General features: G+C 36.6%; 1 protein-coding gene across 1 annotated transcript in view; it reads right to left on the bottom strand.

Moving 5' to 3' along the window:
* col22a1 (collagen, type XXII, alpha 1) overlaps nucleotides 1-20964 on the bottom strand; it is a 66698-nt gene that overhangs the window by 13488 nt on the left and 32246 nt on the right. Inside the window, exons 16-38 of the mRNA XM_084131327.1 lie at nucleotides 20690-20743; nucleotides 19931-19975; nucleotides 15869-15922; nucleotides 15651-15704; nucleotides 14684-14719; nucleotides 14576-14605; nucleotides 14396-14449; nucleotides 14065-14118; nucleotides 9796-9849; nucleotides 9255-9308; nucleotides 9117-9170; nucleotides 8935-8988; nucleotides 8723-8776; nucleotides 8581-8625; nucleotides 8437-8499; nucleotides 8075-8128; nucleotides 7123-7164; nucleotides 6864-6896; nucleotides 5240-5293; nucleotides 3797-3850; nucleotides 3573-3626; nucleotides 3440-3493; nucleotides 3189-3242 (exon numbers count right to left, since the gene is read on the bottom strand). Of these exons, the coding sequence (XP_083987453.1) occupies nucleotides 3189-3242; nucleotides 3440-3493; nucleotides 3573-3626; nucleotides 3797-3850; nucleotides 5240-5293; nucleotides 6864-6896; nucleotides 7123-7164; nucleotides 8075-8128; nucleotides 8437-8499; nucleotides 8581-8625; nucleotides 8723-8776; nucleotides 8935-8988; nucleotides 9117-9170; nucleotides 9255-9308; nucleotides 9796-9849; nucleotides 14065-14118; nucleotides 14396-14449; nucleotides 14576-14605; nucleotides 14684-14719; nucleotides 15651-15704; nucleotides 15869-15922; nucleotides 19931-19975; nucleotides 20690-20743 (1158 nt within the window). The remainder of the gene's footprint in view (nucleotides 1-3188; nucleotides 3243-3439; nucleotides 3494-3572; nucleotides 3627-3796; nucleotides 3851-5239; nucleotides 5294-6863; nucleotides 6897-7122; nucleotides 7165-8074; nucleotides 8129-8436; nucleotides 8500-8580; nucleotides 8626-8722; nucleotides 8777-8934; nucleotides 8989-9116; nucleotides 9171-9254; nucleotides 9309-9795; nucleotides 9850-14064; nucleotides 14119-14395; nucleotides 14450-14575; nucleotides 14606-14683; nucleotides 14720-15650; nucleotides 15705-15868; nucleotides 15923-19930; nucleotides 19976-20689; nucleotides 20744-20964) is intronic.

Here is a 20964-nt window from a genome sequence, read left to right as displayed (position 1 = left end):
TGAAAGAGGCCAGGTCCACCAGGGAACAGTATTGTCATGAAGGGGTGTACCTGGTCTGCAACAGTGTTTAGATAGGTGGCATGTGTCCACATGAATGGTCGGACCCAGCAGAACATTGATCAGAGCATTACACTCTTCCGTCCCACAGTGCATCACTTCCACAGGTCATCGCCGCACACATACACGGCCGTCCATGCGACGTAAAAGAAAACAGCACTCATCGGGCCAGATGACCTTCTTCCAATCCTACAAGGTCCAGTTCTGACGCTCATGTACGCCCATTGCAGGCGTTTTCGACAGTAGACAGGGGTCATGGAAGGCACTCTGATCGTTCTGCGGCCACTCAGCCTCATACGCAGCATAGTGTAATGCACTCTGTGTTATGATGCATTCCTTCCATAACCATCATTGCTTTCACACAATAGCGTTTGTTTCGAAACCTGGTGTGTTTTCTCCCTTGGTTCATTTAGGCATATGTGAACACTGCAATCACACTGGGATCCACACCAAAACAATCGCTCTGAGATCGCCTGTACTCTGGGGCGGTTCGCTTGAGGTGTGAAAGCAATCCGACTTAACGGACCAATTAACCAAATGGTATTATAATTCATAATGGGATATGTGCTATATAAATAGCAGTAGTGTTTGATTCTGTGAGTGAGCACATTAGTTATCACAGTTGAAAACCTAAAAAGCACATCTTCATCTTAATGTTGTGTAATTGTGCTTCTCACAAGCCTTGATTCCTGCTCTAGCTGCATTATAACATTTTTCTAGTGTTTGCGTGTGTCTAAAGCCACAATAGGCTTGTCAATCATCTTGATGGATGACGCAGAGGAAACTCTGACTCATAGGAGAGTTGTACTCGTGTGTGACTTGCGTGAACACATTTTAGTACACTTTTAAAGGTTGCCTTGTAAAAGTGAACTGAATTAAGAAGAAAATGCAGCACTGTAACAAATTAAGTCTCTGTTTCGGAACAAAACAAACGATCTATAGGTGTGAAAACACCCCAAATTTTGTGTGATTTGTGCCACAGTAGACCTTCTGCTGGCTCGGACCAGACGGGATAGTCTTCATTGCCCTCGTGCATCGATGAGCCTTGGGCGTTCAACACGTCACCGGTTTGTGGTTTGTTCCTCCTCAGATCACTGTTGGTATATTCTCAGCACTGCTGACCGGGAGCGACACACAAGCCTTGCCGTTTCAGAGATGTCCTTGTCAAACTCACTCAGATCTTTATTCCTGCCCATTTCTCCTGCATCCAACACACTGATTACGAGAACTGAGGGTTTGCTCACCATCTAATCTACCCAGACCTTAATATATGGCCTTGTTAGGAGATGATCAATAAAATTCGCTTCACCTGTGACTGGTCATAATGTTTTGGCTTATCAGTGTATATATTAGGGCTGGTCCGAATACCATTTTTTGAGCTTCGAAGCTTCGGTAGTAATGAACATCGAATATTCGAAGCTTCGGAGAGAGGGTGCTGAACATATTCTTCTCTCTAATAAAGGCATGATTCTCTATGTGTCTGTCTGTCCGTTTGCATTTTTATTATTTCAAGAACCGTTCATCCAATCGACTTCACAAGGGAGTCCATATAGATGGACACGCGAGACGTTCAGAATGAATAAACTTTTAGTAAACTACAGAACAGCGCGAGCGGGAAGCGGCGCACCTCACGCGGGCAGGGATTAGATTGATAAAAACGGGTAAACAGGCTAATACATTTTGTTTCTATTATTCTATTTTCTACAATGTCAAAGCAACGCAGCTTAACCCAAAACACAAGCTCAGGCATGCACTTCGGTCCATACAAACTCTGCTGTTCTGCGCTCTAGCCAGAGAACACTCCCATTGCAGGAACACATAGGCGTCGGTTCTATTTCTAGCATGCACGCGTTTTCCGCGTGGCGCGCCTGAGCGTGTCTCACGCAGGCAGTGTGCAAACTCCAACCTGTTAACATGGGAGCCGAAATAAAAACGGACACGCCACCCAGCCAGTGTGTCGCCGGCAGTGGTGTAGTCTAGTTTTTTGTAGTGAGTATACTGTAATAAATGCTGTTATTGTTTTGGCAAGTTTAGGCTACTCTTTAAATTAAAACATGTATGAAAACTTGTGTGATATTCCCTTAAAATAACGTTTTAATAGATTTTATTATTATTATTATTATTATTATTATTTTAAAATTCATTTTTACTTCTTTTTAATTTCTTTGAGTTAGACCGAACTTTTATTTTGGTGGGTTGTAGACATTTGAGTTTCTGTGTGTTTTAATAAACTATTATTATTATTATTAGGCCTACTTGAAGTATACTCTACTGTGCAATAGTAATATATTTCTGTTATAATTTCTTCAAGTTATACCGAACTTTTATTTTGACAGGTTGTCGTAAAGACATTACAGTTTCTATGTGTTTGTATATGAAACGAATGAATGACTTTTATCAAATGAAATGGTGAAATTCTCGTGAAGTGACTCTCATAGCAGCTCTGCGATGAAGTGCACATGTAGTAGCTCATGTCTCAATACAGTGAAACGCTGAAAACACCACGAGCGTGATCACGCGTGCTTCAGTGTGTGTGTGTGTGTGTGTAGTGGAGCACACATTGAGCGCTCATTCATTCCCAGAGACGCGTAGAACAATTGCAGTCTCTTTTAACTTTAATATTCACAGACACTAGTCCATATCGAGATTTGATTCATTGTACAGCCCTACTTTTGATTTATTCATTCAAAAATAGCCAAATTCGGTGACGTTCTGCTTAGCAAGCTCCATTTGTGACTGGATTCCGCGATTCGGTGTCGCTTCGCAAACACAGACGGGGTGAATTTATGAATGAAAGTGAAAGTCTTCACACAAAACGAAGTTGTTACGCATCCTCACGATTTTTTAAGTGGGTATACGGAAATCCTTGGCCTTTTCTAGTGGGTATACGGCGTATCACGTAGACTACACCACTGGTCGCCGGCCTTATTCAAGCGCGAATGAGAACCGTTTCGCGGGGGATCCCAGGTGTGCAAAAAAAAAAAAAAAAAAAGAATATTCGAATGTCAGATTTTCAAATCGAATACCAACCCACCGAACGAATATTCGAATATTTGAATATTCGGGTCCAGCCCTAGTATATATACACATATATATATCATTTTTATTAGTTGAATATTTAATTTCTGTACCTTCTCTCCTCTCTGTCCAGCGATACCAGGTGGACCGATGCTGCCTGGAATACCCTGAAAAATACACAGACAAGATGTTTACACTTGCAAAAGTAAATTTTTTAAATGTATTTGTTAATGAGATCACTACCAGAAAAATTATAACCATATGACACCATATGCATTTACACATTTTACACAAATTGTATGTTTCTTAAAATGGATCTTGTATTTTGGATGTCAAAAAAAGCAAGATTTATTTAAGAACGCACCACATTGCCTGGCAGCCCTCGGAGCCCCTGAGGGCCCATCAATCCGGGCGGACCCTAAAGAAAGTGAAAAGTGTGACAGTGAAAAGTTCAGAAAACAAACAATACATCATGTGTGAGAAGAAGACAAACTCACTGGGTCTCCGTTTCTCCCTGATTCTCCTTTATCACCAGCGTCACCCTTAGGGCCCTGTTCACACCAACAGGAGGAAGACATCAAGACAGAAGAAACATCTCCATTTCTCTAAAAATCACTGGCATTTTCACAGGTATGACTGGAGTATGGATGAACAATGATCATCATATTCAGTAGTTTGTCTGATGTGAATGAAAGCAGCTTGTTGTTTCATAAAGGTTTACCGCAGGTCCTGAATGTCCTCTGAATCCCTGCTCTCCAGGAAGTCCTCTTTGACCCTGGGGATATTAGAGATTGTGAAGGTTATCAGATTCATTTTAGTAACAAGTCTGAATTTAAGCCATAATATCCTCAAAGTGTGTAATGTGTAATTGAATTTGAATGTTTTAATATAGTTTTTAGTTTATCCAGCCATGGTGACTTTGAAATCGCATAAAGTTTACCCTGCACTCCAGAAACGAAACCTGGCTCTCTTTTAAGATGACGTCAGGGCACTTTCTCTGACAGAAATGATTGCATTTGGCCTGACTAGTGAGAACTGCAGTAATTCAACAGAGATTTCTCATTTCACACTAATACATTCAGGTGAGAGCAGATACATCATCGTAACAAGCTTGTCTGTGTTTCTGTAAATGATGCACCACTCGGTGTCTGGACTATTTTATTAGATGAGAGCATGACGGAGAGAGCTTTCATGAGTTCCGCTACAGAAATATGATATATTTATATATATAATATAATAATTATAAAGCATTAACTGACATTAATAGTGTTAGAGTGGGAGAGGGTGGAAGATGAGCCAGTCATGATGTCAATGTGACCACATAAATATTAATTGGCCCACACTAATCTTCCTAGACGGTTTGGTTATGTGACCTGATTATATTCATCAGCCAAACCTTCACTTTGATATTTATAAACTGATGTCCTGTAAAGATGTGCTTGAGTTGTTCAGCCTTTTAGACTTTATTTGCTTATTTTCTTTATTTTATATTTTAATATTAATTAGTCAAGAGATTGAGTATGCAGAAAAGCTCATCTTGGAGATGTCAAAACTGAAATGTCAACAATTTAACAAAAAAAACAACAACAACTTTTAAACAGCTACAGTAAATGCCAGTAGCACTGATCTGTGAATAGATGCCCAGGATCTGCTTTATTAATAGCTCGGGGGGGAAAAGGCACCTTCACCTGTTTTGAAATATTATCAGGTGCTAAAACTATAGCAAATTGTGTCCTGTAGCAGAATGGTGGTTTTAACGTGAGCACACAGAGGTACATGATATCAGCTGATGGGATGCAACGCCCCTGACCTTCATGTTTATTAATATTGCTTTATGCAACGGAATCCCTTAATATCTATTGTCAAATAATGCGTGAAACACTTCAGGTGACTGTTCTCAGAAATGAAATGCACATATTTAGCTGTTCTTTTTCATGTATATTTGCCTCATGATTCCTCAAACTGACAGCAGACTTTATTATGTCTGCATTATGAATGCACTAGTAGTCACAGTAAAGTGATTCTGTAAATGAAATCATATTCAGACGCATGAGACTAGTACAACCAAACCTGACTCTCTACTGCCCTCTTGAGATGATTCCTACAACCAGGAAAAGATACTTCATTACATTTAAGATTATTCTGGAAGTGTTGGAAAGCTCACCATCTCGCCTGGCTTTCCTTGATCTCCTTTCTCTCCCTTCTCTCCCGGCTTGCCCTAAAGATCAGGAAATTTAAAATGTGAATGAAAAACAGGCAAAATATGTGGTTTATTATATGACACAGTGGCCCCAGAAAGTATTTCAACTTAAAGGTCCCGTATTATGCCCATTTCCACAAGATGTAAAATAAGTCTCTGATGTCCCCAGAGTGTGTATGTGAAGTTTTAGCTCAAAATACCCAACAGATCATTTTTTACAGCATGTTTAAATTGTCATTTTTTGGGGCTCAGAAAAACGCGCTGTTTTAGTGTGTGCCCTTTAAATGCAAATAAGCTGCTGCTGGACGGCACAGGGGGCGGAGCTTCATGAGCTCGCGCTCAGTCTCTCAGGACAATTTCATCTCACGGAATGATGATAATATCAGAAACTCTCAGTAACGGTGTTCATTTCGAGTCGGACAATAATGCCTACAGAGTCAGAGTGCTGTATAGAGATGAAACAGGTATAGTTTAGTAGTTTAATTACGGTTATTATAACGTATTTGTCATCTGCTTGTATGTATCCATTATTTATTAATAGCCTACAAGTCTGCTGTTTCATGATCAAACCAGGGCTGCCAACTCTCACGCATTGAGCGTGAGACTCACGCAATTGACACTTTTCACACGCTCTCACGCCACACATCCATTTTCTCACGCACAGAAAAATTGTGGAGCAAAGAGGTACTTTTAATATTAAACTAATTCTCAGCTCTTAGATTCCGTCAATTTTATTACGAAATTCAGACAAAAATACGTTTGGCACTTGTAAATGTGACGTGACAGATCGCTGAGCGCCTCAGTTCAAGTGCACGTGAACCGATCATCTGTTACTTTTTTATTTAAAGATGCAGTACAACTTACCGAACGTATACATAATATCGACCAATTAGTGTTTTTCAACCACGGAAAGAGGTCAGTATAACAGCAGGAGAACAATTATGTCACATAACGTTACATTTACCTCAAGAAAGCCATTTAACGACCATAGCATGTTAATTGAATAGAAAAAATAGCTAGAGAGGAGATTTTGCTGAGCACTATATTACATTTATTATATTTTTACTTATGTCATTAAATAATTGTTATTATAACAAAAACTGCATTATATTTAATTTAATGTTATTTTTAACCTTTAATAATACCAGCAGATTGGGCCCTCTATGTTTACAGCTTTAGGTGAGATTATTTTTTTAAATAAAATTTAAAATAAACATGTATCCAATATTGAATCAAAATCGGGATCAAATCACAAGAATGGAATTGAAATCTTGAAATTTTTGTCAAGCAATAATAAAAACTGTATCCTATACCAGTCATTGTACAATGTAAACATTGTAACATGTTGTCACTAAACTTCATAAAATTCTATTTAGTTACCAAATGTTTTGACAATCACAATTACACTTATTGTGATGCAATATTTGTTTTTACATGCATCAATTAAAATATATCAAAATATCATTCAGTGTAAAGACAGACAGCACAAACACACTTAAATAAGTGTATTAATAGATATACTCAAAATATCTATTAACAAACTATTACTCAAAATATGCTCAAAATCAAGACAAAACCGATAACTCACCGGTTCGCCAGGTTCAGGAATCACATTGGCCACCTACAGAAAATAAAAACACAAATACTGAGCCGCATTCATCAGCTGAATCAATACATGATTAAATACTAAAAACCTGAACAAGAGATTTCATAACTGTCAAGTCTATTCTTGTTTATTCATCTGATGTATTACACATCAGAAATCAGATGATTACTTATATCATCTGTAAACGTATATTCATATGGTTATATTTGTATGCAATATGTCAAGTAGCAACTGCACTCACATTGCCTGGGACCCCGGCCGGACCCCTGGGGCCCACCTCACCCTGTATGAATGAAAAACAGTCACAGAGAGAGGTTATATCCTCATCCTGTCAGCATGTTGATGATCTCATTAACAACCTCATGCCCTCAGGAGACCATCACTGACATGTGTGAAACCTATAGCAACACATGCTCAAAAATGCCTTCCTTTAGCTCAAACAGCAGAGTGTTGACGCTTGCAACGCCAAGGTCATGGGTTCGATTCCCAGGGAAAGCAAGAACTGATAAGAATGTAAATGTGGACCTTGAAATGCAATGTAAGTCGTTTTGGATAAAAGCGTCTGCCAAATTCATAAATGTAAATGTAAAAACGGTCCTCTGTAAGCCTGTTGTGTTTATATCCCAAATGCCATTATCCAAAGGTGACTTGTATAATCACCTAATCATTCTTTATTTTATGTAAATTTTTAGACATTTCAAGTCATCAAAACATGCATTTATTTGATTAAAAATACAGTAAAAACAGTAATATTGTGAAATATTATTACATTTCAAAATAACATGTTTTCCACTTGAATATATTTTAAAAAGTAATTCATTCCTGTGATGAAAAGCTGAATTTTCAGCATCATTACTCCAGTCTTCAGTGTCACATGATCCTTCAGAAATCATTCTTATATGAGGATTTGCTGCTCAAGAAACTTTGATAGTATTTCTTAATATTATCAATGATGAAAACAGTCGTGCTGCTCAGGATTCTTTGATGAATACAAAATTCAAAATAGCAGCATTTATTTGAAATTGAAATCTTTTGTAAATGTCTTTTTGTCTCTTTTCATCAGTTTAACACATTCTTGCTGGATACAAGTATTAATTTCTTTACAAAAAAAAAAAAAAAAACTATAAAAAGAACTTACTAGCCCCTAACCTATACTCTATATGCACATTTCCAGCAGTCTTGCTGCTTCTCACCTTGTCTCCTTTATCTCCTTTCGAGCCAGTAGGTCCATCTTTCCCTCTCTCCCCCTACAAGACAGACAGAGGGATGAAGATCTGACAAACGCATGACTCAAACTGACATTAACAAGACTAATTTCTTATATTGGTCTCACCATATTTGTCCTGAAATATAGTCTGAACATGTCTTATGAGAAGTGAATAGATGATGGTTCTCACAGTAGTTTTTCTACAGTAGATCCTGATATTTTAACAAATCAATATCTATTGATTCTGTTAATCAAAGAAAAACCTGATTCTGACCTCAAAACATCAAGAGAGCAGAGAGAGAATTTGATTCTTTAATTCAAACAAACATCCATATAGTTCAGTCTTACTTGGCCTCCTCTCTCTCCTTTGGGTCCCATTGGGCCGACCTGCCCAGCCAAACCAGGCTCTCCCTGAGACAGAACAAGACGGCCGTTTCATGTGTGCTTTTGCCAAGACATTCTCAAAACTCATTTAAGTTTTGCTTTCCTCACCCGTTCACCGGCAGGTCCTCGGGGTCCTGGAGGGCCTTCATCTCCCTGAGAGAAAGACAAAGTAGCATTAGTGATAAAAAAAAAAAAAAAAATGGATTTCCAACCCAGATCTTAAACCACTAGTCCACAAACCACCCTTTACCTTCGATCCCGGTTTACCAGGGAAACCGTCCTGTCCGGGTTCTCCTCGTTGCCCCTAATGGAAATGCAAAATAATTACAAAAACTGTAGTGCAACAAAAAACACAAATGAAAAGGTCAAAAACCAGATCTGGCCTTTGACGAGTGTATAAATGATGAAGTTCTGCCTCCAGAGAACTGAGTTCACAGTTTGCCTCATTAAAACAGTTCTAACCTTCTCGCCGTCGTTTCCAGGGAAACCATCCAATCCATCTTTTCCTGGCAGACCCTGAAAAAAGAATTACCATTAAAATCATTATTTCAACACTACAAATGAGTGTTCCGTTAATAAGGTAACAGATTTTTGAAGTGTGGACAATATGCTTGAGTTCTCAGGGTAAAGTCACAGCGACTCACTGGTTTTCCCGCTTCTCCTAGTTTTCCTGGGAAGCCGATTTCACCGGGTAATCCCTGTGAGAACAAACAGATCAATTTAATATCATCTGTATACTATTCTGTGGCTGTGACATATTATTTTGGTGTATGTAAACTTACCGGAGGTCCCGTCTGACCGGGGCTGCCACCAAGTCCAGGAGGCCCCTGAGGACCCTAAAAACAAAAATAAAACTTGGAAAGTTACATTAGAAATTCAATTGCTTTTTAATAGATTTTTGGAGTCAATGCATACTCCCTCACAATTATGTGGTCATTGAAATTACTTGCATGATTTACATGATCATCACTCCACGTAACTTTACCAAAATGTGTTTTGTCTTTTAATCTGAATGTTTATTCCTCTAATAACCACTAGAGGTCACTGTTACTCTAAAAAGACTTCAGAATGCCATCTAATCATAATACTCATACTATTTCAGCAGTATGAACTCTATACTATTTTCTGTACATATGAAATATGGAAGTGAACTATTATTAGTCAAAACATTTACTTTTTTATCCTTTTATCCGTACTAGGCTATGCAGTAGCAGTAGTATTTCATTCTGAACATAGTCTAAAACAAACCCAAAATGCAACCATGAAAAATAAAGGGCAAAGAGTTCTGCTCAGACTAAGACTGAATGTTCTGGTGGTTCTTACAGGAGGTCCTGGAAGACCATCAACTCCCGGCAATCCTGCATCCCCCTTTTTACCCTAGAGAAACAGAAGACAATGTCTCATGAGCTTGTGTTATGTAAAATGAAAATAAATATGAGAGATATATATTTATAAAATAAAATAATAAATCAGCTGTAATTAGCCTTTTTAATCAATATTGGTCTGATTGATAAGATAATATAAGGCATAGGACTTTTTTTATTCAAACTATATCCTTTTTCTGAGTCAGTTATCCATCTGTTTTACCTAAATTAAATCTGTTCATTGGATAAATCATTGAGTCTCTTCAGAAAATTTGGACTAAACCACTCAAATCAAAAATGGATTAGTTTTATGATCTCGTTATGAATTGTTTTAAGCATCAAAGTGTCAGTTGCATAGCTGTCAATGGAGGGACAAAAAGCTCTCAGATTTAATCAAAAAGATCTTCATTTGTGTTCTGAAGATGAACGAAAGTCTTACGGGTTTGGAACGACATGAGGGTGAGTAAATGATGACAAAATTTTAATTTTTGGGTGAACTATCCCTTTCAGGCATTTGATTTCTCTTAGTGTTAATTGTTATTAACTTTGTTATGGAAATGTCAAAATGTCTGAACTCTACCTGACCTCTCACAGTTTTTTTTTCTTCTTGCATTATTATAATAAAAAAAAACAAAAAAAAAACTGAGAGGTCAGGTAGAGTTCATGTCTTCTATCTGGCATCTATAATGACTCTAATGTAACTTTCCATTAATTACAGGCACATAACAAGGGTTGTTCTGCCCTCTCCTGGACAAACTGGAAATGGCTCTTGATTTACACTTATGACAATGTTCCATTAGCCGTCAGCATGAGTATTCTATATTAAATAGAAATGAGAAAAATGACAGGAAATGGCTATAGAACAAACAAAAATACTAAAGACCCTGTGGGCAAGGTTTTATTTCCAACTGAAACAAGATGTTAGGTTGGGACATATAGAAGGGCTCATACTTTCCTTTATAGCCAACAGCCTTTATTTATTGTCACAGTTACAGGCCATGATTTGCTACCAGCTATTGCTAGCAGTCGGTATCAGGTAGGGCTTTTTTATATCCCAATCTGAAATATTGCTGTTGTTTACATATGCTAGCATATAGATAGCCTCATTGCTTTTAGACATGGACTAAAAGCCACAAAAATACAATTCTGATTAAGAGTTTTAATAGGTGGTATAGAAGCAGAGCATACATTTATCTTCCTCACTTTCATATTTGTTCAGTCACTGACATGGCAGAACATGCTAACTCTTGCTAACACGTTAGCATCCCCTGCTGCTCGCACACAAGGCAAGGAAAAGTAGTTTGACAGCAATAAGAGCTTAAAATAGAGAGATAGGAACTCTTTTAACGTCTCACTCAGGGCTTCCTACAGTTGTGCATCATTCACTCAAGCGCCACCCGCTGTGTTTCTGTGCTGTGTGTGAGATCTGTGTTAGATGCCCCGTATAAAAGCTTCTGAAAGCCTGTGTTTCCCGCTGGGACAGAGAGAACTTGGGCTACACTCAGAACACCTGCAAACCCTGCTGAGATACAACACTGAGCTAGGAACTGCGCACCTGAAAATTCAAATTTGCAAGGACAAAAAGTATCAAAAGTAGGCAATGTGCACACAATGGCTCTGTGTCTACCGGTTCTAGCTGGTCTAGTGGCACTTTTAAATAACAGCTTGGTGAGGCTGGGAAACCATCTTAGAACCCGCAGACCAGATTTAGGTGGATTAAAGGGATTGTTCACCCAAAAATGAAAATAAGCCCATGATTTACTCGCCCTCCTCAAGTCATCCTAGGTGTATATGTCATTCTTACGTATTCTTCATCACTTGGATACAATCAGAGTTATATTAATACAATGTCCTGGCTCTTCCAAGCTTTATAATTGATGGCTGAAAGCTAGTTATTTTACTTTACAATGTTTTAAATATGGATATTTATCTTACACAAATGCATCGCTTCGCTTCAGAAGGCCTTTATTAACTCCCCAGAGCCGTGTGGAGCACTTTTATGATGGATAGATGCACTTTTATGGACTTTATAAACAGAAACGGCCATTTACTGCCATTATGAAGCTTGGAAGAGCCAGGACATTTTTTTATATAACTCAGATTGTATTCGCCTGAAAGAAGAATGTCATATACACATTAGGATGACTTGAGGAGGGTGAGTAAATCATGGGCTAATACAATTTTTTGGGTGAACTATATCTGTAAGTAAGTTTTTACAGCAGGACATTCACTGAAAATCGAGAACCAATGCCTTCACTGGCCAGTCTTCATGTGGTAAATATGAAATAGGCAGATTTATATACTATTACAGTTCTTAATATTTATAAACTAAATATTTTTAGTTTACTTTAATGTCAGTTGTAGTTTTATTTCAGTTAGTAATATTAGTACTTCAACTGACATAAAATAATACTCAGGAAAATATATTTTTGTTTGTTGAAACTTTAGATAAAATATAAAGAATATATAATAAAAGTTTGCATATGTACTTTATGAGTATCATATTTGATACATCAGGCTTTTGTGGCTCATATAGTATGATATAAGAGAATATGGAGCTCATACTCAAGAAAACTCTAATACATTTTTATTTTTTATTCAGTCCCAATTTTTTTAAATGATGTATTGATAAGCAAGTTGCTTCAGTACAGTAAGAGTTCATCTTGAAATATTACTAAAAATATAAAAGTTATTCTAATGTAAACTTACTTTATAAAAATCATTAAAGATTTCACAGCAAAAGGTGGATTGTCTGACAGGTTTTTCCAGTTTTGATCATGCTGATAATTTAGAGGCCTTAGAAATGTACGTATCTAATATGACAACTTATTGCCCTGGCAATTCATTTATTTCTGTCAGGACCACTATCATCAAAGATGATTGACATTTAACATAGAGTTTGGATTGGCGGCATTGACTTTATTCACAGCAGCGCCATCTTTGATTCTTAAAGGGAATGAAAGCGAGGCTGTGAGGGATAGACACACTCTTCAGTGGGTTGTACTGTTATTTCATTTTTTATATTGTTCTGTTGACGAAACACTGCAAAAATATAGACAAAGAAAAAAAAAACCAGACAACATGGAAAATGATAAGTGATCTAGGAGCTTTATACAGCTTTTTACAGCAGATGCCATTGAAAACACAGTAAGTCTATCCCTGAAAGTGAGGCTTTGAGGGATAGATTTACTATGTTTTCAATGGCATTATTGAACATTAATGATATCTTCAATACTTTTTTATGTTGGTTCTGTTCTGGTTATCTCTGCTCTTGCCCAGAATAGAACCAACATGAATGTATTGAAGATATCATTAATGTTCAATAGTTCAATTTACAACACAATTCAAGAAAAATGAGTCTGATTCGAAGAGGAATATCAGAAGGCCAAATCCTGACTGGATGAAAGGAGGAGCTGGGGATGGAGGAGGGTAATTTGCTCCTGAGCAACACGATAAAGCTGCTGATGATACTGAATGGACCTTATATATATATAGGAATGCTGTGATAGGCATCATATTCCTGATGTGACCTGCCAGAACTGACGCAACGCCTGATTTTAGTTAAAGGGATAGTTCACCCAAAAATAAAAAAATTCTGTCATCATTTACTCACCCTTAAGTTGTTCCAAACCTGTATGAGTTTCTTTCTTTTGTTGAACACAAAAGAAGATATTTTGAAGAATGTCGGTAACCAGACAGTTGACGGCACCCATTGACTTCCAAATACTATGAAAGTCGATGGGTGCCGTCAACTGTCTGGTTACCGACATTCTTCAAAATATCTTCCTTTGTGTTCTCCAGAAGAAAGTAAGTTGTACTGATTTGGGACAACATAAGGGCCAGTAAATGATGACAGAATTTTCATTTAAATGCACAAAAACCTTGTTCTGTTTGCTTGTTTTTCATTTTTTGGAGCTGTTATCCAAATGCTGTTATTATTTTTGACAAGAAACAATGTTTTCCAAGTACCCTGAGAACATTTTAATGATGCAGTCATATCATCAGTTTGAGGGCATCTGAGAGCATTTGTACATCTCCTGTCTCTCTTCCTAACAAGCTCCTCGCTTTAATCTGACCCCACAGAGCACTCAAAAATACCACAACATGAACTGAGATTCACAGTTTCCAGCCAGTCTCTATGGTTACCCCAGATCAGGTTCAAGAACAACTCACATCTCCGTTAAAAGCAGCCGAGATGGATTATTACAATCAAATATAAATGTCCTACCCTTTGTCCGTTCTCACCCATCTCACCGGGCAAACCTGGAGGTCCAGGTGGGCCCTGAGAAAAACAACATGAACAATAGGCTTATTAAAAACAATGAAGTGCACAAGAATGCTGCTTTTTTTCATAAACAGACCATGAATGTAATGTACAGTGATCTCAAAAATTGAGCCTTATGTAAAACGTCTGAATGTCATTGCATTAGATATAAAATATCAAGTATCATCTACAATCAGGAGCTTTTATCAGAACTAACTTTACTTTTCTTCTCCAATACGTAACTTTAAAATTAAAATTAGTTTGAAACAGCATTACATTACAAAATATATCTTACAGGAGGTCCAGGGGGGCCGTCAGCTCCTGGGGGTCCTCGTTCTCCTTGGATGCCCTGAAAACCACACACACACACACATCACACACACACACACACACACACACACACACACACACAGTTTAGAGAATACTCTAAAGAAGCAAAGGGTAGACTCCTCTTCTAAAGAGATTTTACACTTACAGTCTCCCCTTTGAGTCCTGCCATCTGAACCTGAGGAAAAACACAGATGAGCAACTCAATGCTGTTTTACAACGTAAAATCGTTCAGTTTACGAATCAACTGTCTTACTGCATCGCCAGGTATTCCAGCAGGACCTTGTTCACCCTATCAAACAAACACAGAGAATATGAAGCCACATTTGGATGGTTTAAGCAAGAGATTTATTCAATGCTGGTTGAAATCCCACAAACAGTGATTTGATATTCTGAGTTGTGTTAAACTGTCTATACGGCAAGCTGCAACGTCTGACATTTTTGTCATTTCCTTTGGGAATAAGTACATGAAAGCGTGTGTGAGATAAAATGACACAGACTGGTTGCATATTTGAATGGGTGTCTTTGTGGATGAGCGTGAGAAATACAGACATATCATACAAAACTATAATTTTCCACATATACTGTATGTGTTTTGGGATTTTATGTGAAAAAGGGAAGAGTTAAATATATCTGGGTGCATCTTCAACTACCAAAGAAATGAAAAATGTGACCCTGGATCACAAAACCAGTCACAAGTCGCACGGGTATATTTGTGGCAATAGCCAACAATACATTGTATGGGTCAAAATTATAGATTTTTTTTTTATGCCAAAAATCATTAGGCTATTAAGTAAAGATCATGTTCCATGAAGATATTTTGTAAATTTCTTACCGTAAATATATCAAACATTTATTTTTGTGAGTGAATGCAGCACAATCGCGAACATAAATGGACAACTTTAAAGGCGATTTTCAAATTTTTTGCACCCTCAGATTCCAGATGTTCAAATAGTTGTATCTCGGACAAATATTGTCCTATCCTAACAAACCATACATCAATGGAAAGCTATTTACTCAGCTTTCAAGTGATGTATAAATCTCAATTTCAAAAAAATTGACCCATGTGACTGGTTTTGTGGTCCAGGGTCACAAATAACTTTGAAAATGAGACTTAACTTGAAGTCATATGGGTTTTGGAGCAACTTGAGGATGGATAAAAGACTTGCCCAGATCTTTAAAAGCAAAGAAACCAGCATCCCCCCAAAAAAAAGTGTCCATACCTTTTCTCCTTTGACTCCATTTGGTCCAGGAGCGCCACTCAGGCCCCTAACACCCTGATTTTAGAGAAAAGGAGCATGAAGTCATTTAGTTCAAAGCAATACTTAGCAATACTTGACTCAAGCTCACATTAATATCTTCAACATCCAGCACACACGTTATGCTGAGCAAAATGGTACATGACAAATTATATACATTATAGAATCATCTGAACACTTACTTCTTTTCCTGGAAGACCTGGTTTACCTGGAAACCCGTCTAAACCTGGTTCGCCCTAAACAACATTCGAAAGTCAGACATCATTGAATGGAAAATTCTGTCATAAAAATATATACACTACCAGTCAAAAGTTTAGGGTCAGTACATTTTTAAAATAAATTAAAGTTAAAATATATTAAAAATAGAAAAGTCATTTAAATTTTTGATAATATTTGACAATATTACTGTTCTTATTGTATTGTTGATAAAATAAATCTTGATCATTTGAATTCTTTTAAAAAAATTAAGAAAATGACCGACCCCAAACATATGAACAGTAGTGTATTAGTAATATTTAATTGTGTGCTATATTCTGCTTACAATTTCACAATGCTAATTTCATGATAGTTGTCTTGGTAAATGACTATAATTTTAACAGCACGCAATTTGTTCTGAAATTTGTTTCTGAGAACAATTAATTAATTCCTTTAGAATAGTGTCACATCCAAGGTCTTTATTTCTTTTCCCCAGTTTCTACGTTTTGTCCCACAAACAACATTTAGGTTTGGAATGAAGCGAGGCTGAGCGACTCCTTTAACATTAAACTACTTATATTTGTCTAGACAGGAGTTTTTTTTTTTTAATACAGACAACAGCAGCAGGAAATGAGTATAAAATGACAAGCTCTTGAAAAACATGTGTAATACACACTACACAGAGCCTGCTGTTTCAGCTCAGGAATTCAGGAAATATAACAGATGGTAAATGAGTTTGCATGATGTATTTATTTTGAGTTCAAGGTCATTTCAGTTCAAAAGTTAAACCATTCTCGCAAAAGTATAATCTGATATTTCCTGTTTTGATGAACTATACATTGGTTCTAAAAATATTCCTATTTGCTCCATTTGCATTGGATCACCAGTATTTATCTTTAAAAGTAATGCATTTTTGCCTACCAAGGCAAACTAAGCCGGTTAAAGCTGAAATGTGTACACTATAAAATAATAATAATAATAATAAAATCTGTGAAATTTACAGTAAAAAACAAACAAACAAACAAAAAACGCAACTATGGTAGCCAGAACTTAACTGTTAAAAATATGTTAGCAACATTTCAGGTTTTATTAACTTTCAGTTAAAAAAAATAAAATAATTGTATTTCATTAACTGATACAATGTTAACAACCCAACCCATTAAAGGTATATTTCACCTTTTTTCATTACTTACTGACCCTCATGTTTTTCCAAACCTGTATGTATTTCTTTCTTCTGTTGAACACAAATTAAGATATTTTGAAGAATGTTGGTAACCAGACAGTTAACGGCACCCATTGACTTCCATAGTAGGAAAAAAAATACTTTGAAAGTCAATGGGGTCTGGTTACCAACATTCTTTAAAATATCTTCTTTTGTGTTAAAAAGAAGAAACACATTCGTACAGGTATGGAACAACTTGAGGGTAAGTAAGTAATAACAAAAGTCTAATTTTTGGGTGAACTATCCCTTTAATGCACTAAAATTTGATTTAGTAATGTAAAAGCCACATGTAGAATCAAAGTTCATCAAAAATAGCTTTTTCCACAAACTGATATAATACTGATAAAAGGTGCACGGTGTCGCACAGACACAAAACACCATCATGGTAACAAGCATGACATTTAAATAATGCAATAAAAACACAATTAACAAGACAAGATGTTACAAAATCCTACGGAAGCCCTGAACCGCAACGTAAAAAAATAAAAAAAATCTGTAAAAAAATAAATAAATAAATTCTAGCATTTCGAGATTAAAGTCGAAATATTTCGACTTTAATCTCGAAATATTTCAACTTTAATCTCGAAATGCTAGAATTTTTTTTTTTTTACGTTTCGGTTCAAGATTAATGTTGAAACATTACGAGATTAATGTCGAAACATTTCGAGAATAAAGTCGAAATATTTCGAGAATAAAGTCGAAATATTTCGAGATTAAAGTCGAAATATTTCGAGATTAATGTCGAAACATTACGAGATTAAAGTCAAAATTACAAACACAGCCTCATTGACGTAACGTGAAACACACTACAGCCCTGCGCCAGCCGCCAGTGTTGAGCAGGGAGCCGAAAACTTTCACGTCACGTCTTTTCTCGTCTATACACAACGCCATCTGGGTCGAGAACACTCAACAGTAACTGCACTGTTTCCCTCTTCACCGTAAATCCTTTCTGGGTACATTTTAAGTGCATCATTATGTATCCAATCATTTGGCCGGATCCCGTTATTTCCTCAGATATAAAGCTGGCTACCTCCATCCAGTCTGAAAAGTGTTTTCGCCTGTAAAGTGTATTCCGGCGCAGTATATTTTGTAACGTCCTCCTAAGACAAATGGTAATGCCATGTTGGCAGATTAGCACCTGTAGAATTTCCTTTTGTTGAAAGCCCAGATAAAAGTAAAAAGCTACTATTATGTTTAGATCCATGTCAGAAGCAGTTCGACTTCACGAGCGCAGGTCTTTACTAAAAAAAATATTACGACTTTATTCTCGTAATGTTTCGACTTTAATCTCGAAAAGTTTCGACTTTAATCTCGAAACATTTCGACTTTATTCTCGAAACATTCCGACTTTATTCTCGAAACATTTCGACTTTATTCTCGAAACATTTCGACTTTATTCTCGAAACATTTCGACTTTATTCTCGAAACATTTCGACTTTATTCTCGAAACATTTCGACTTTATTCTCGAAACATTTCGACTTTATTCTCGAAACATTTCGACTTTATTCTCGAAACATTTCGACTTTATTCTCGAAACATTTCGACTTTATTCTCGAAACATTTCGACTTTATTCTCGAAACATTTCGACTTTAATCTCGAAACATTTCGACTTTAATCTCGAAATATTTCGACTTTAATCTCGAAATATTTCGACTTTAATCTCAAAATATTTCGACTTTAATCTCAAAATATTTCGACTTTAATCTCGAAATGATAGCATTTTTTTCTTTCTTTTTTTTACAGATTTTTTTTTTTTTTTTACGTTGCGGTTCAGGGCTTCCGTAAAATCCTAATGTACTGTATAACAAATAACAAACGATTAACTGATAACCAAAGAAAATAGGAAGAAACTATTATTTAAATAAATAAAAAACATCAAATGTAAGGTGTCACAGGGAATTACGGGACTGGGAATGTCAATTTATGGTTTTTCACTGGTTATGGTTTTTCATAGGTTGACTTTTTCCAAAAACTGTAAATTTAATTTAAATTTTACAATGAAATAGTTTTCACCATATACAGCAAGGAAATTCATGTTTTTACAGTCACATTCCCACAGTCTTTCACCATTAAAATTGCATAATTTTTCAACAGTGTACTTTTTCCACATTAAAATAGCTAACATAATAAAATAGCTGATTTCCTGGAAAGCGTAACATTGTGACTCCTGGGGGAAACTGTTTGTTTGAGCATCCCAACCAGTCAAATACAGCAACATCAGCTCAACCAATCGTGTGAGTTTAAGTTTGTTTCAGAAAAGTCAAATTTGTCTTAACAACCTCAGCGTGTGTGTGGAGGTGTACCGTCAGACAGACTGTGGAATGACGGAAATGCTGTACCATGTGAAACGGTCTGGTTGCACACCGCCCCCACAGAACAGGATATATGGATTCTGCATCAGCTCTGACATCTGTTTGAGTTATCAGTCTGCCTGCGGACACTGCTGAAATATTCCCTCTGTAGAGTTTGGATCTGACAGGAATGGACAGTGCTTTTTGACAATGACTAGTTTGGACTCCGTCCAAGTTATTACAAAGCATCAAAACTAAAACAGGGGTGCTGACAAGGGGAAGACAACCGGGAACATTGTCCCAGGCCTTGAAGTGGGTGAAAGAGGCTCTGCAATGACAGACTAAACTACATTTACACAAGGCGATGTGACTGCTGTGCAAAAAATCTGCAGCATGATTTAAGACTCATTCATGTCTGTAGTGCAGGACGAGTTATGTGCCAAAGTTCAGCGTAAGGGGTTCAGATCACTAGGCCTATAATGATGTTTGTGGTAACATAGTTGTTATGATTGACAGGTGTCAGTCATCATTTACCCTATCTCCAGAGGATCCTTTGTCTCCTTTATTTCCGGCACCGCCCTGATGAAAAACACAACATGCTCTTAATGTTACAAACACTACAGCAGGGTTATTAAAGTTGAATAAAACTAAAACCATAAAAACATTATAGTTGCTTGAAACATTTCAGCTATTTTAACTAGTTGCCAAAGCAACATTTCATATTTTCATTTAGTTTAACTTGTTGTAATAGAACTGCACTAAAACTCAAATAAAAATGTATAAAAACTACTTAGACATATACAAAAAAACTTCACAAAATCACAAAAACACAAAATAAAATTACTAAAACTTTAATATAATAATATTAAATAATAATGAATAATTCAATCTGTTCATCATATAAAGCGTCCCTTCAGAATATTTGTACTAAACTTATAAATGAACTCTTTATGAACTTTTTGAAGCTTCAAAGTGTCCGTTGCGTAGCTGTCAATGAAGGGACAGAAATCTCTCAGATTTCATTAAAAAGATCTTCATTTGTGTTCCGGGTTTGGAACGACATGAGGGTGAGTAATTAATGACACATTTTAATTGTAATTTTTGGGTGAAATAACCTTTTAAGAATGAACAATTGTTAGATACAAACAAGCATTTGTGAGAAATTAAGTTGCAATTATGAAATATAAAGTTGCATTTATGATAAAGTCTTAAGTAAGTTTTTCTTTGTTTACTCTGAGGGCTTCCATAATCATCAGTATAAGCAGCTGATTTAAATACACACGTCATACTTACAGACACCCCTTGAGGACCTGGTGCTCCGGGCGGACCAGAATCACCTTGGATACCCTGAATTAAAATGGGTCAGATCGTGTTAAATATGATGCAACACAGAGATTACGTGAAGAATACACTCCCTACAGTGAACACAATGAAATCGACTATAACGGCAGACAGTAGAGAGCTGTATAATCTAACGCTATGTTATGTTTTTTGTGCAATATTTTAAATTTGATGTTGATTTGATTTTATAGGTAACATCCACAATTGTTCAGACTGACCAAAGTGGT

The sequence above is a fragment of the Abramis brama genome, assembly GCF_963993115.1.
Source record: "Abramis brama genome assembly, chromosome: 12".
NCBI classification, from domain to species: domain Eukaryota; kingdom Metazoa; phylum Chordata; class Actinopteri; order Cypriniformes; family Leuciscidae; genus Abramis; species Abramis brama.
Note: the sequence above shows the minus strand (reverse complement) of the source record. Positions and strands in the feature narration are given on the sequence as shown.